Source organism: Triplophysa rosa, linkage group LG14 (genome assembly GCF_024868665.1).
Source record: "Triplophysa rosa linkage group LG14, Trosa_1v2, whole genome shotgun sequence".
In the NCBI taxonomy this organism is placed as follows: domain Eukaryota; kingdom Metazoa; phylum Chordata; class Actinopteri; order Cypriniformes; family Nemacheilidae; genus Triplophysa; species Triplophysa rosa.
This window is the reverse complement of record NC_079903.1, coordinates 9,787,221-9,803,811: the sequence shown is the minus strand read 5'-3', so window position 1 is coordinate 9,803,811 and position 16,591 is coordinate 9,787,221. Positions and strand designations below refer to the sequence as shown.

Sequence of the window (16,591 nt, the reverse complement as noted above, 5' to 3'; positions counted from 1 at the left end):
GCATCCTCAAGTCATTTAAAACTGTCTTTCTTTCATAACCTGTTCATTTGCGTATTTTAACATTCATAACCCCTCCCACCCCACAGCTACCAGCTCATGGATTCAGACAGAGCCTGCTGTCCAGTCTTCTCCTCCCATAGCTCAGGGCGGTCATAAACGGACGCCATCTGAGGCCGAACGCTGGCTTGAGGAAGTGGCTAAAGCTGTGAAAGCCCCTCAGCAGACTCCGCCCCCTCTACACCCACCACTTACTCAGCAACCACCACCGGTCCCCACCATGCCCATCGCACCAGGTTCCCAGCCAACCTCCATGCAACCCTTCCCAATGGCGTTCGACATCACTCCGGCGCCCGTCGGCATGTTCGCCCAGCAACCCCTTCAGCCGCAGTTTGTACCTATGCAGCCATACATGCCAACTCTGGCCAACAGCATGACGTATCCCAATGCTAGCGTGCCTATAGTGGGCATCACACCGTCACAGATGGTGGCTAATGTATTCTGCACCGCAGCTGGTACTGTGGGTGGAGCAGCGATGGGAATTGGAATGGGGCCTAAGACGGGCACGCTGTGCGGCACCCAAAACTCGGCTTTCTCCACACTACCCGGAGGCTTCCCGAACACCACATTTGCATCTCCGACGGTCGTTAATGGACACCTACACAACTCCTTACCCTCGACTACTACAACCGCCACGCACAACGGCACTGGTAGCGCCGCGAAAGTGGGTATGAGTTGGCCGATGGATCCCCACCCTACAAGCAGCTCCCAGGAAGCAGAGCATTTCGAAGCGAAGTGGGCCGCGCTGGAGTCTAAATCGCAACCTAAGGCACCCAACCCTTTCTCGAATGACTTGCAAAAGACTTTTGAGATTGAACTTTGAAATGTAAACGCGTAACGAGCTTCGAGAACACGAGGCTATTTCACACCCAGTTCCCTTTTGTTTGACTCTCAAGGGGGTTTTGTACGCTCCTGGTCTGTTTTATGTGATATGGAGAAGTGATACCAGATTTGGAGAGCTGGAATGTCACAAATCAATCGGTCGGAACATGTTAGGAGGCACTTATAGGACAGAGAGAGACCTGCACGTTGTTTCTCAGCAGTAATGACTTTTCGCCTGGCAAATGAATGAAGGGGGGAGGTAAAAACTGAATAGGTCAAAATAGTTATTTATTCTTTTTTAAATAATTATACTTGTTATTTTTAATCTTGATTTTAATTGCCGAATTATTCTTGCTAGGTTTGCCCTTATTTATTTGACATTTAACAGGGTGAAAGATTACAGACGGAATAAATTGGCTACTTGAAAACTAACTCGCCAAATGATAGGAGTTACCGTATATTGATAGAATGTTGAGTTTACTTTGTATGTAGGAAGGAATGTAAATAGCATGCTTTTAGTTTACTTTATTTATTGCCCTTTTTGTGGCTGTTCGCTTTATTGATTCCAAATGAAACGTCTGCTCTGCACCGTGAGGACACCTAAAGCACCGACATTCCAACCCTGACTGTCGAGACTTAGACAAGACAAGAAATGCCACTGCGGTGACCCTGACCTCTGGGATTGAGCATTGGAAGTACTTTTGGGAGAGAAGACATTTTCTGAGGGTTATAGTTCTATTTTTATAATGCGTTTAGTGATGAGATGTGGGGATTTTGGCAACTTTGTAACTTTTGAGCGCCTTTGGATTAGCGGTAGCCAGAATGAGATCCATTAGGAGGCATCTGGATACTTTTCAAAAGGACTCAACGTTGGGGGACTTCCTCAGGATAACCCAAACGTTCATCTGGAGGAGTGCAAAGGATCATGTATGAATCAAACAACAAAACCTAAAATACCACACAATAAAGGACCTAATATTTATATTTCATCACCACCAACAATAAAATGCAATGGAGGTCTTCAATGTCCAGTAAAGGGATCCATTAAAGTGACAGTTCACCCAAAAATGAAAATTCTGTCATTTACTCACCCTCTTGTCATATCAAACCTGTATGACATACTTACTTATGCAGAACACAAAAGAAGATATTTTAAGCAAGTTGGTAACCAAAAAATGGCGATACCCATTAGCTTGCATTGGTTTTGACAGAATTTAACAGAATTTCATTTTTGGTGAACTATCATTTTAAAATTCAGTGTTTTTTAATCCTATGAAGGACAAAGCCATTGCACAAACATTTTGTTTGGGGGTCTTTTGACGTTTGTGGCCCAAGTCAGGGTTGCACCAGCTTTCTGTAGAACATAAAATTCAAACAAGAGGCTTAGTAACTACTAGTTTGTTTGTAAACGACTTGGTTGCACCATTTGTTCTTAAGAGCATATAGTAGCTAGTAGGTCGTAAACTCGGCATAAAATGTAATGCGATGTGATAACGTTTATGTCAATATTCCAACAGGAGCTTTTAAATTCGTGAGAAGTTGTGTTGAAATGAAAATCATAGTCATAGACGGTATTATAAATAAGGATCTATAAATACTGATAGTAAAAACATAATAAAATCAAAACATATTTTAATTAAATAAAAAAATATTAAAGTTAGATTAGTTTCTTCATTGTCATTGTACAAACATGCAACCAGATTATGGTGCACTCAAGATCCAGACTCAGTATATGTACAGTAAATAAATACATAAGAAAAAAAAATAATACAAATTATTTCCCTTCAGTCTTCTACTCTAAACATAAAATGATAATTAATGACATTTATTTATTATAACTTCTTTTATTTTGGCATGCACAGCAGGCTGTTTAGGATGGGTTCGTGTTGAAGAGTTACTCGTAAAGTAATTTAACCACATATTATTTTCTTTTTTTAAGTGTAAGCGAGTGATAATGTGAGCATTGCAATGTGTTACGGATGTAAGCATTTCTCGTAAAAAAAAAGAGCTTATAGATGTATTTCAGTCAGTTTGCAACTCCAGCTTCCGTAAATATTTAGTTTAAACGTAGTTACGCTTCAACGAAGTTCAATGGTGCAACAGAATTTTTTTTAATACTGTGCAAGTTCTAACTTGGTGCTCTTTTACTTCAAAACTACGTTTGTAAGTTGTAACTTACACACAGCTGGTGCAACCGATCTCAGGCCCCTATAGTCCTTTAATTCGGCTTTGATTGTGTAAGGTTGAGTAAAATGACAAAGGTTGAACGAGAAAGTTTATTTTAAATCTTTCAAAACATTAAATAGATGGAAAACAAGAGTAGTCGTGAGGCGCAGGTGTATTAACAAGTATTAACAAAAGATTAAAAGTGTTGGTTGTAACAGGCAGTGATGAAAACAGACCACGCAGGGAGACTGTTTGGTTCATGCATGCTTAAAATATCCCATATTACAGTATGTTAAAACTATGAATATGCATATTAGTTATGGCTTTCGTTTCGTATTGCCACTGTTTTCACTCATTCTGGTCTAAAATAGATAAAAATGCTTTTAACTGCAGACAAATGTCCTCGCACACTCCCAATAATAAGATCTCATCCAAATCTGATTGAAACCCATTTTTTCACCACATGTAATGACGCTCAATGGTTGTTTATTTTGTTGTGAGAACTGACAATTTATGAATGCATTTTTCTCAATTGCAAATGTAGAAATCTGATGTGCTGAATGATGTTAGTGGTGTGTGTGTGGAGTCATGCAAGTGTTTAATGCTAGATGATCAAAGCCAGACTGCACACTGTGCTTATGATGTGTACTCCATACACTGGACAAATGCTCGCTTCCCACAGAGCCGGTGGAAAAGAAGGCAGGCACAATGTTTTTAACTCCTGGTCCTCAAGACCGTTTTGACCGTCATGTGTTGTAACTCGACTTGGCCACTTCCCAGTTTTCTTATCAGCTGTATTACAGGGTCAAGCATGTCACAATGAATACAAAAATAGCCCTTTTTTCCAAAGACAATACGTTTGTAATCCGGCCAAGCTGTATGTTGTGTGGGGTGCAAATATTTACAGTTCAGATGAATTTGTTACAGTCAATTGCCCTGGTCTTTTGTCCACTCCCCCTCAACGAAATACATAGGTTTTTCCAAACCAGGGAACTAAATTACCTCATAAACTTGATTGTAAACTTTAGTGTAGTGATAACAAACCAGTGGAGTTTATTTTTAATCTTTATTTACAGAATTTTGTATTTAAACCTACATATTTCTATTGTATAAAAGATAAATAAATAATATAATATGAACAAAGTTACTTGTGTCGCTGGCTTGATTTATGTACATTCATGTATACACATGCATCCCATTAAGATCGCGATAAATGCTTTTTCATGAGATTCGCCCCAAACCATTTTCTAATGGGAATAATATAGAACTAAAAAAAGCATCTTAAAGGGAGGGTTCACCCAAAAATGAAAATTCTTTCATCATTTACTCACCCTCATGTCATTTCAAACCTGTATTACTTTCTTCTGCGGAACACAAAAGAAGATATTTTGAAGAATGTTGGTAACCAAACAACATTGGCCCCCATTGACTTCCATTATATGGACACAAAACCGCTGAGACATTTCTCAAAATATCTTCTTTTGTGACACACAGAAGAAAGAGTCATATACAGGTTTTATATGACATGAGGGAGAATAAATTGTATTTTTGGGTGAACTATCCCTTCAGTCTTCAGTGTGATCCCAGTTTAGAAAGATTATAATATGCCCTTCTAAGCGTCTTAAAAACATTTATGAATTGATTTGAGATCATACAGTGGCACAGACTGACATAACTTGACATTATTGTCTCTTTGTGTCTCAGTGAAAGCTCATGGTCTTGTGAAACAAAGCGTGAGAACACGGAGTAGTTTCTGCTGTGATGACTCTCCTCTTATTGCCCCGCACGCAGACCGATTGTGTCAGTGAGACAGAAACCAGGACCGTGTGGGACATGAGTTGCCATGGATACAGAATGGTCATTAATAAACATCTTAAAAGAGCCACAGTAAGCAGAAAAACACTGCGCTTTGGTTATAAATGAAACTTACAAAGGCTTACTGTTATAGCACACTCAAAGGACATTGAGCAGGGGCCCACACCGAGTCTCAGGTTTTTAAAATAAAAGCATTTACAATGAGACAGAACAGGAAATACGATTAAGAACATCAATATATTTCTTAGTTGTTGGTTATTTTTTGACCCTTTCACACACAGAGATCACTACAGCAAACAGCTACAGAACAAAACAAAACAAAACACTAAAGACATCTGTTAATATATATTTTAAATAAAAGTCTTTACATTCCCTGATTAAGAGCAATACATTTATTTTTTAGTATTGATTATTTTATGTATTAAATAAATTACGTGTTGATTATTTTTGGCACCCCTTATTGGTATATGCAAGCCATTTATTTCTTCAAACATGGATTTGCATTCCCATTCTGAACAATGGCACCTATTCCGTTTTTACCAGCTTGTGAGAGGTGTTTAAAACAAAGGTTTGCCTGTCAGTTTAAATAATGAGGATTAAGGATTTGGAATAAAACTGCTTTTTAAAGAACTGCCACTGGTGTTCGTTTTAATGTACGCTGTGCATCTGCAGGATGAGATAAACAATGGATGGATGACAGCCTCCTCAAGTGGATTAATTTTAACATGCAAATTATGTTATGCGTTTGAAGGGACAGAGAGTAACACACACACGGTCTTGTAGTTTGGAGTCGTATCGTGATGTATGTAGTGATGAGTTTGGGTTTGCATAAGAGCAGTCATGTGCAATATATAATAACATACAGAGTCAATAATAGATGACTGGGATAGTCCATGATCATGCACGGGGTCTGAAACTACTTACCCAGCAATGCATTTAAGACAGTTGTTCCTAAGATGTTTAGTAATGTTACGTCTGTCATCTGATTTCAAGAAGGTTCGGAAAAGGAATTTCAAAGGAGAAAATTAGTGGGCGTGGCTTGCGTTTTTCATTGCGAATTGATTGGATGTATAAAAACAGCTGTTGCATTGATTTTGAAATGAAACTGGCAGAAGAATGACAGTTGAAGGGGAGGAGTTAACGGATGCTCCGGCTAAGCCGTCTAATTTACGTGGATAGTCATTTCAGGGCGGAAATGCGTTTTTAGATTTTAACCGAGGATTATGAGGGTACATACATTTTAAAAAGAAAATGACCCACATTGATAAGCTATTTACTATAAACGCTGCAATATTTCATGAAAACATAAGAATTGTCATTTTTAATTTCACTGGGACTTTAACTTCCGGTATGTGTTTGGTTAAAGAATAACGATTTATTTTCTATTTAATTTATATTATTTTAATATTTATAATGAATAATAATATTTTACTGTATGTTGATCGTATTCAATTAAATTAAACTACTTAACAGCTATTGATTATTTGCGGAGGTCTACCGGAAGTAGTTTCGGCCACATAATGTTGTTGCCACTGAAACCGTCTACTACTCGTTATCATTTATTAGATCTTTATTTTGCTCTTCCTAGTCTCAGAAATGTACTGTATAATTCAAAAGACATTTACAGAATAATAATAGATCATTTTAAAATCTGCAAGTTTAAAATGCATTGTGATGAGAAATGTCTTGATTAAACAGTTAAGTATTTGGGGTTATTCATAACGCATATCGGTTTCAGTCTATGAACCATAGTTACATTTTATAAATACAATAAAAAACAGTGTGTTGAAAAACCCACATCTTCTATGTAAGACCCATAACAAAATGTAAAATGTAAAAATGATGAATGGGCGGCTTATTGTGTGAAGCAGTTTTGGCTCTATCTGGTGGTCATGCGGTAATGTGACAACCTTAATGAGTTTTAAACATTTCATAAATTAAAAAAAATCTCATAAATATTAACACAATATCAAATGTTCCCTACACTGTTGTGGCCAAAACATTTCACAATAATTTCACAATTATATTCATAACATACTGGCATATTGTGACACCCCTAGTGACACCCCATTGTGACATTTTTACTGATATTGCTCACACGTTTGTATGCTAACTCTGACTGTTATATCAGCCCAATTTTTCATAATTTCGGTGATGTTTTATCATTATCACAGCACTGCTGACAATTACAGCTGTACAATCAATACAGCCCACAGTTTCCTGTAGATGTGATGAGTTACTGTAGGCCGCTTGCCAGACTGTAATGTTATAAATGGAGGAAATGTGAGTACAACCCTCATGATTTAAATCAGATTTTGAGTCTGTTTCATCTATTTAAGGCTCCTGAGCAGGATATCTGGAACACTACCTCCAGATGACCTCTGATACCTTCACTTATTGCCTGTTATTTTCCATCTATAAAATCTTCAAACGTTTCATACAAAATGTATCAAACAAAATGGTGGGTTGTTTTTAAAAGTTTTAATGTTCTGAAAAGCCGAAGAAACTGTATTGGCCGTTCAAAACAAGATTACAAGGATTGTCAAATGCAGATTCAGTTAATGCAATTAAAACCATTGCTTTGGTTAAATCCCTTCACAGAAGACTAAAACGGTGTAATTCAGATTAAAAAGTACAAAGTAGGAGTAGAATTGTAAAAAAAAATAGGATTCACTCAATCCAAATCAAACATGAAAAAATGAATAAAGTGCCTTATGAAAGCCATTATATGAGCATAAACATGAGGTGGATATACATGTTAAGAAATCACAGAATATTCCTGTTGTGATGACTAGAGTCATCAGCATTTAGATTTGAGTGTGTTGAGGCTACATTAAACATCCACATACCCATGTCCAGAAATAATGCGACGCTACAAGTTAACATGTTAGATAGTGGTTGAGATCTCTCAGGCACATTTATACACAACATTACATGTACAGTTGCATCGTTCTGTAATTATATGGCTCTCAACTAAAGAAAAACAACTGACCACAACACAGCAGATTAGATAAAGTGCAGTCATCAATTCAAGAAATGAAAAAGTCCTCAGTATTGAAGTACTATTGAGATATGAGCTCACAGGATAAACTGTAAATCAACTGGAATGTGAATTCTAAATGTATAAATCACTGCAACTACATTAAATAATAATAATCACTACACATATTCCTGTTCCTGAAATGAAGTATAAAACTTCATTAATGAAAAGCAACTTTGTTGTCTCATATTCAAAGGCTTTATTATTTATTTATCTATAATAAAGTAAAAGTACCAAATTATCTTACTATGATAAATTGCAACGTAGTAGATATGCTTAATGGTTAGTTCCCCCAAAAATGATGAATTCTGTCACCATTTACAACTATTATGTGGTTATTTGCATACTCTTATGAATGGCGACATACTGTGCGGGGTCTAAAAGCAAAAGGGTACAACATCATCCTGTGCTATATTTCAAATTTTATAAAGCTATACAATAACAACATAAAAATATTTTCTAGATGCTGCAGCTCTCGAATCTCATCTTGCTGGGGACAATATAAGTAAATATATGACAGAAATTTTATTTCTAGTTGTCCTTGTGATTCAATATTTACTCTATAATTCTCTGACTTATATTGTATTGTTTACGGAGGATAAATGTAATCTTAGGGAATAGAAATTTTAACGTTCTACATACACATACAGTAATCTCAGTGCCAGCACTAACCAACACAAGTTAAAACTAGATTCTTCGTTGTCATGTTTGCTATTAAAAAATCTAATTCCTCATCTTTCGCCATTTCCGGAGAGTTTGTCTACACCACTGCATTAGTTTCATATTCAACTTAAGCCTCCAGAGTGTTTCCTACGAACCGGTTCTGAACACCAAGCAGCAGCTGTACGAGGACAGAACTGTAAATAAAGGGCTGATCGGTGCTGCACAGGCACGGCGGGGTCTGCAGAGCATGGAGAAATCAAAGGGAATCTCTTCGGTCCGCACAGCTGTCGCACACCCGCACCGGGTGGTCCCAGCCGCGAGAGGGCACGGGCCTGGTATTAGTGGAGCACTTGCTGCACACTCCCTGACCGCATGCCCTGCAGTGGTGCTTTGACATGCTGGGGGTGAAGGTCTTAGTGCAACAGTGGCACTGACTGATCTCACGATCCGGGATCCAATATTCTGGCCTCGCGACTCCTTTCACCAAACCTGTGGTGGAGAGGAAAGAGCGAGGTTAAAACTAGCATGACTCTGGTGTAGATGGGACTAACTACAGTAATGCATATTTTGAGCAGCTAGTGTTTTTAACAGCAAACTCATTTTATATAAACGTGAACATGATCATGTGTGAGAATATCATATATATATTTCAGCGTTCAATCTTCACTTGGTACAGTAATACTCACAGAGGGGGTAATCTACTGCGGTAGAGACCATATCAAAGGTGGATTGAGCTACTTCGGTGACTCTGCGGGCGACGAGGGCTCGAGGTTCCATCTGTGCCACTACAGGACGAGAGGAAGTATTGTCTCAGCTCAGCAAAAGTTAACATCCCTTATTAGGAGCTTTAAGAACTCGGAAAAAATAATACATAACACATAATAATTACAAGCTTACTGGCCTCTCATAACATTTCTCACCCTGTCCAGCATGTGGAGCTCCTCCCTGCTGGTAACAGGCATCACACACTCTGACGGGGGTCCCGCCCCAACCCCTCTCAGGCACGGGCATGCTGTGTGTTGAGCAGGCCTGACAGAAACCCTCGCCACACGCTCGACAGTGATGTTTCCTCTCCGCTTCTTCAAACTTTCTATTACAGCCGTTACATTTCTGATGATGACAGACAAAGACAAAGTGCCTAAAACATTTGGATTATATCATTTATTTTTGCAAAACTTTACAATGAGGTTGTATTTATTAACATTAGTAAATGCATTAGCTAACATGAACTAACAATGAACGAAATCACCATTTATTCATCATTGTTGGTTAAAGGTGCAATGTGGAGATTTTAGCGGCATCTAGTGGTGAGGTTGAGAATTGCAACTAACAGCTCACTCCACCCCTCCCTTTCGAAGCACTACGGTGGCTGACACAGAACTAAGATGTTGTCGCTTCTTTGGATCTATCTAAATTCTCTTATTATAGCTATAAAAAATGAACTCACAATGATTTCAGCATTGGGTTTCCAATATGGAGGAGCCACTTGATCTGTAAGCCAGGCAGTCACAGCTTTAGTGGGGCCTGAACTGTATTCAGACACTGACTGGATGATATAATTCATGCCATCCAAAACCCGCTGAGCAGCATTCTGATGGTCCGTCTGGAAGGTGTCAGTCTAGAAACGAAAAACACGAGCAACGGTAAGCATCATCGGAGCGATCACTTTTAAACCCAATGAAGAGGAGCAATGACTCACCCCCTGCCACACGTGCTTGACCTCCGGCCGCACCACGCCGCTCTCTGGGTCCTGGTTGCCCATCCAGTACTGTCTGCTGCGGTAGATGATGCCACAGTTGGCACACTCTAAAACATAACTGCAGAAAACGATAGGCATGAAACATACAGAGGAGTACCAGCTATAAAATCCAGATTAATACAAACATAAAACATGATGCTTACCCAGACCATGCATACTTGGCCAGACCAATCCATTGGTTTTCTGAAGAGGCTGATGTTTTGGGCACAACAATCACTTCCCTTCCACCCTCATAGCACCGCTGTATGGGGAACACAATGAAGGAGCTTTTCATTTCAAACCTGTGTGACTTTCCTTTGCCGAACACAAAAGAAGATATTTTGAAGAAAGTTGGTAACCAAACAGTGCCGGCACCCATTGGGGGCCAGTTAACAACATTCTTCTAAATATCTTCTTTTGTGTTATGCGGAAGAAAGAAAGTCAAACAGGGTTGAAATGACATGAGGGTGAGTAAATAATGACAGAATTTAGATTTTTTTGGGTGAACTATCACTTTAATTTCAATTTCACCAGGTCACGTACTAACAACAGTGCAATGGAGTAAACAAGCAATACTTACTAACAAATAAAGGAATGGTGGTTGGAAGTTGTTACCTTGCAGATGAGAACTTTATTGTTGTATTGGTGGCCATACTGGCACAGTCCATCAGCCATGTGAGGCATGCCGTCTTTCTGGTGGTTCATGCCATTCTTACACCGCACACTGAAGCGAGTGGATTTTGAAAAGTTTAGCTGTGATTTTGCAAATGTACATCTACGAGCATTCTTCAACTGTACTGTAATAGAGTGTGTCATTTCCATGCCACTGGTATTGCTACATGTTTCATCCATCTGCCAATGATGGTAAAAAACACTGGCTTAAAGAAACAGTTAACCCAAAAATGAAAATTCTGGCTTCATTTACACACCCTCAAGTTGTTTCAAATCTGTAAAAATGTCTTTGTTCTGATGAACACAGAGAACGATATTTGTAAGAATGCTTGTAACCAAACAGTTCTTGGAGCCCATTGACTACCATATAAGGAAACATTTATACATTTCTTTGATCTGTTGAACACAAAAGAAGATATTTTGAAAAATGTAGGAAAGTGAACAGTTCTGGGGCACTTTTGACTATTATTGTCATTTTTCCTACGATGTTAGTCAATGGTGGCCAAGAACGGTTTGATTACAAACATTCTTCCAAATATCTCTGTGTTCATCAGAACAAAGAAATGTATACAGATTTTGAACAACTCGAGGGTGAGGAAATGATGACGAAACTATAATTTTGTGGTGAACTGTCCCTTTAAATCCGCAGTTGAATAAACCTACAATTAGACTGTTTATGTTACTCTCTACAATAAGCAAGAACATAAAGCATCTTAAAATAAAAGATGACACACTCCAGCTTTAAACAGAAACAAACAACTCGAAATCGAATTTCATCCAAGTGCGTGTAAAACTTCTGGTGTTTCTTTGTGACTCATCTGTGAATCATCAAATTATGAAGCGGCTCAGTGTGTATGTGATGATAATAAAGCCTGATGTGGTGACTCCTGTGACTCATTATTCAGCAATCATTCAACGCATTCATTCCATCGACTCTAAGCACAGCGTGAACTTACCTGCAGCTGAGACACGTTGACGGGCAAGTGAAATATTCATCAGGAAAGAAGGAGCATATGTTGATTTTATCATCCGAGATCTCACCACAGAACCTGTTGCTCAAAGCCTGAGAGAGGACACAGAAGTAAAGCTCAGATTTAGATGAAGTTCTTTCGGGGGTAACAACTATGAGAGATTTTCATTTTTGTGAAGTATTTACCTGCAGCGCACTGAACACAATAGCAGGCTGTCGCGGGGCTCGTGTGGCCGTGTTTTTCACCTGCTGATTGACTATGTGCAGTAACTGTGTGTAGTCTGTAGGGGGCGTGATGGTCTGAGTCCCCACATACTGAACTGAGCTGAAGGCATCTGTGCTCTGGCCCAGATCGTGAAAACGCTTTTGAAGGAGTGTGTCTGCTTGCCCCGGGACAGAGCCATCTGTTATTGGAGAAAAAAAATCTGATTTATCTCTCCACTGAGAAACACATTACATCAGATGTTATCTCTTCAGCCATTTAGACAATAACGTTCTCGTTACAAAAGATAAAACATGTGTAAATGCGGCGTGTCACGTGTTAGTTAGCAGGTGCTTTTGATCTATGATTGTTTACAGTATCAAGGTCAGATGATTCACATGGGAATAAGATCTTTGCTTAAGGGCATGACAGTAGTTGAGCGAGATCATATTCTTGGTAACACTGTGCACCTGCGTCACCCGTCTTGGGATTAAAAAAGCAAACTGTGGGTTTCTTAACCATTAAAATACCATAATGGTTTAGTTTTTGAACTTCTGGACAAAAGACATAAGAAAGACCTGTAACTAACTATATTTTATAACTGTAGGCTATATTATATTATGTATTATATAGTAATGGGGTGTTATGAGTTAAAGGGACAGTTCACCCAAAAATGAAAATTCTGTCATCATTTACTCACCCTAAATTTCTTTGTTCTGTTAAACACAAAAGAAGATATCTAGAACGATGTAGGAAACCAAACCGTTCTGGGGCACCATTAACTACCATAGTAATTTCATTTCCTACTATGGAAGTCAATGGTGCCCCAGAACTGTTCGGTGAAAAAATGTATTCCAAATATCTTCTTTTGTGTTCAGTGGAAAAATAAAATGTATGCAGGTTTGAACCAACTTGAGGCTGAGTAAATGATGACAGAATTTTCATTTTTGGGTGAACTGTCCATTTAAGAACTCTAAATATTTGTGTAATTCTTGTTTTTAGACCACTGACACTTTAATCACATCTGCTGAATGTAATTTGATTTAAGGTTGTCTGTTTATCATATGAACAGAAAAAAATAAAAGAACTGATTGTTCAAACAGACACGGAAAACAATTGAAATTCTCATCACACAGCAAAGAGAAATAAAAACAGGAACCATGAAACAGCACAGCAAGGTATTCAGCCACTGCATGAGCAAATGTACCTGCGAGATTCCTTACCAGTCTAAAATTCAAGATTTTTTCAAAGACCCCCTGGCTGTATATAATGACCACACGAGGGTGAGCAGACCTACATTTAAGAAATAAATCTTCTGCCTTAGACTAGTCAAAAACAACCTTTGACAACCATGTATCAAAAAAGAAAAACACCAGTCTTTGACCTAATGAACATCCTAATGAATGTAAGCCTCATTACCGTTCAGTGCCGACTCACCCTGACCCAACAGCTGCGTCCGAGAGGTCTCCTGAAAAACTATAACAGCAGGCCCCAGACTGGACAGAGGCACGTCCAGCCCACACCGGTTAGAAAGTGCCCGGAGCTCAGGGGTAAAGTGCTTCAGGTAAGCGGCCGACGCGCTGCCCAGAAACTGAAACATGTCGTTGTGCAACCTCTCGGCCCGTGTGCGATATAAGGCCACGTCTGACACGGCCAGAACCTTCAGCAGTAGACGCATCCGGCGGTTCTGTTGACTGGAGGCACCCAGCAGGCCTTCCGTATCCAGCACTATCAATTTCAGGTTGGGATCGTAAGCGGCCCACACGCCCACAGTGCAGGAGGCCGGGGAAGGAGACGTAGCGAACACTTCCTCGCCGTCAAACAGAACGTGATTGAGGGTGTGGGACTTGCCGTCGCCCGTGTTGCCGAAGATGGAGAGAACTTTGACTCCTTGAGCAGCGCTGCAGCCCAACCGCTGCAAAAATCGGGCTTCGTCCTTCACCTGAGTGAGAGAAAGAGCTCTGTCAGACTATAATCATATATATCAAATCATTCAAATGTTTATTTATTAATGTAGAAATTTAAATATATAAATAAAACTTTAAATATGCTACTTTTCTATCAAAAGTTCTATTAAAAGCAACTAAAAACTGTACACAGTTGGGCAAAAAACGGGATGGGCCACCTGTCCAAGATGTTTCCTAATCCTTCTGTCTTCTTGCACAGAATAAACAGTATAAAATCCCATTCAGTAATATTTGGTTACTAACTTACTACAATACTTTTTGTTTGCAAATGCAAATATTTATAACAAGCTATATTGTGCCCCACCCAAAGTCATTATATAAACACATGATGTCATCAATATGAGTCATCCCAGAATCTAAACATATCTTCTATATTCTAGATTATCAACATTCCTGTAACATCTCTAAAGAGAGCATCTCTTGGAATGATAGATTTGTTGTTATTGTCTCAGGCTAAATACTGTAAAGAATGCAAAACATCAGTGATGAGTTTATCAAGCCAGCAGGCTTAGAAAACGGCAAAAAGCATGTATCTACAATTAGGATCATAAACATTGGTTTTGGTTTTCCACATTTGTGTTGCACAAGGATAACTGCTCTGCAAACACTATCACTATCACAACGTGGTATTATCCGACGTTTTTCTAAGTGCAATTTTAATCATCCCTAAAATATCACAATCACACAGGAAGATGAGATTTAAAATCATTTAGAATAAAGTTTATGAATCAGACTAGGCCATAATGTGTTGACATCATCGTCATCAGCTGTACCACGTGGCTCTTGATACCCAATCAATAAATATAAATAAGCACCGTCACAATAAAGTTAACAAGACTAATCAGTGCTCAGTAAAGTTAATCGGAGATCAGAGTTCAGTATTGTGCTTGATTTCAACAGATATTAAAAAGTTTCGATTTTGATTCGGCAGTACTTAATGGTGAGTTTGCAAGAATAATACTTATTACCACGCATTAGATCACTAATCATTTACAAACATATTTATAGACAAGTACGCATTTCTACAAAACAAGCTGTCAAAGTGCTGGAAAACAAAGAAACCGCATGTGGTGTTTCAGTAATAGCTCGCTGGCTAACACAGAAGCTAACAAAAACAAACCTGCAAGCTTTCGTTTTCGTCCACCAGGAGAAAACTGCGTCCGCTTTCCGTCTCCTCTTCCATCTTAACAGGGCCGAGAGAAATTTCCTCCAGCTCTTTCAGCAGCATTTCGGACATTGTGAAATATTTAAAAACATCACAACTATGTATAAAGCTGGGTTAGAAGTGTCCCAGGACTGCTGCGCTGGCGCTGTTGGGTTTCTGTGTGACCTGCGGAGGGCGCTGTTGCTGCTCTAATTGTCGCCCTTCATTGTTTATTATTAAGCCCGTTCTTATGTCCTCTAGTGGCAATTCCGACGAACTGTCATCAAACACGTTTTTATTGGGTTTAATATTGTAGCAATCAAGTCAATAAAAGCCAGTTTTTCATCAAAATAATCTATCATCTTACTTTTATTTAAAAAAAAGAATAATCTTGTAAGTAATTTCATATTATAAGTAAGAAATGCTCCACAATAAGTGTGCTGTTTACATGATGCAAATTAGTTTGGTGGAATATCATGCTGTTTGAAGGATAGATAAATGTAGACACTTTTAAAAAGGCACACATTGTCCCTACCGTGGAAATGCCATATGAATCAACAGGACATGCTCTGTTCAGAGACATTCCATAGAGCTTGGTAAGGTTCATTAAATATTTGTTAGCAGGGATCTATAAATATCACATGTCACAGAATGCCTTCAAAGTGGCGCCATTGCAGTTAACTGGACTGGAGAGCTCTTTGTAGTCGCTTCCCTTTACTTTAGAGGTCAGTCTGGCCTGTTGTCACAATAGTTGATCAATGAGTGCTGATGTTAATGTACTCCATGCACCTGTTATTATGCCCTTTACTTCTGTATTATCATCTTTTCAGGACAGAATTTTCTAACTATGAAAGCTATCAAATAAAAGTCTTTCTCAGTCAAGGTACTTAAAACAGTATGGTCATGGAGAGATCTCATGCTACTGTACCCCAGACGTGTACTCCAGGTGGTGCTATAGGAATTTAACAACACCACACATATTTAATTTAATTTATTTATGTTTTTGTCACACATGCATAACATAAGCCACTTTTATGAGCATGATTTACATTTGCTCAGTGGTCTCTAATATTTAAGACATGCATTGTAAGAACAATAGACGTAAACTTTACATTTCTTTAAATATTTTTAAATAAATTAGTTTCATTGCTCTACAAGTCAAAGAAGATGCCAACATGAGAGCGCATATACTGACAGACTGACAGTCCAGTAATCCAACCTTCAATTTACAGTAGATGTTTTGGCTTACCCACACAAAATCTAGGCGGGACTTGTATACAGTTAACCGCAATGCATTATGGTCGTTGCAGTACGGCACAGCCGACCCTCGAAGCC

The 16,591-nt window shown here is 38.7% G+C and overlaps 2 protein-coding genes across 4 annotated transcripts in view; one reads left to right on the top strand and one right to left on the bottom strand.

The window, feature by feature from the left end:
• numbl (NUMB like endocytic adaptor protein) overlaps nt 1-4,180 on the top strand; it is a 62,939-nt gene extending 58,759 nt beyond the window's left edge. For both annotated transcript variants that reach the window (XM_057351441.1, XM_057351440.1), the window contains exon 9: nt 87-4,180. In XM_057351441.1, the coding sequence (XP_057207424.1) occupies nt 87-880 (794 nt within the window). In that variant the 3' untranslated portion in view covers nt 881-4,180. The remainder of the gene's footprint in view (nt 1-86) is intronic.
• A 3,152-nt stretch (nt 4,181-7,332) lies between these two features.
• Nucleotides 7,333-15,460, bottom strand: si:ch211-11n16.2 (zinc finger FYVE domain-containing protein 1). 2 transcript variants are annotated; one of them, XM_057351827.1, is made up of 11 exons: nt 15,233-15,460; nt 13,565-14,087; nt 12,130-12,347; nt 11,930-12,036; nt 10,917-11,025; nt 10,466-10,563; nt 10,263-10,380; nt 10,011-10,181; nt 9,484-9,673; nt 9,250-9,348; nt 7,333-9,052 (listed from the first exon to the last, which is right to left on the bottom strand). In XM_057351827.1, the coding sequence occupies exons 1-11, from the start codon at nt 15,347-15,349 to the stop codon at nt 8,820-8,822; spliced, it is 1,983 nt and encodes a 660-aa protein (XP_057207810.1). In that variant the 5' UTR covers nt 15,350-15,460; the 3' UTR covers nt 7,333-8,819. The 2 variants fall into 2 exon arrangements, with proteins under 2 accessions (XP_057207810.1, XP_057207811.1); XM_057351828.1 differs by having other exon boundaries at nt 13,583-14,087; nt 15,233-15,459.
• Between the last annotated feature and the right edge of the window lie 1,131 nt (nt 15,461-16,591).

What these genes read in the sequence shown, in the direction of transcription:
- si:ch211-11n16.2 (XM_057351827.1), bottom strand. Translation starts at nt 15,349, where the DNA reads ATGTCCGAAATGCTGCTGAAAGAGCTGGAGGAAATTTCTCTCGGCCCT. An exon ending in ATAAAGTTCTCATCTGCAAG is followed by an intron (nt 10,564 to 10,916) that starts GTAACAACTTCC and finishes TTCCCCATACAG; the next exon opens with CGGTGCTATGAGGGTGGAAG. An exon ending in AGCTCCACATGCTGGACAGG is followed by an intron (nt 9,349 to 9,483) that starts GTGAGAAATGTT and finishes CTCGTCCTGTAG; the next exon opens with TGGCACAGATGGAACCTCGA.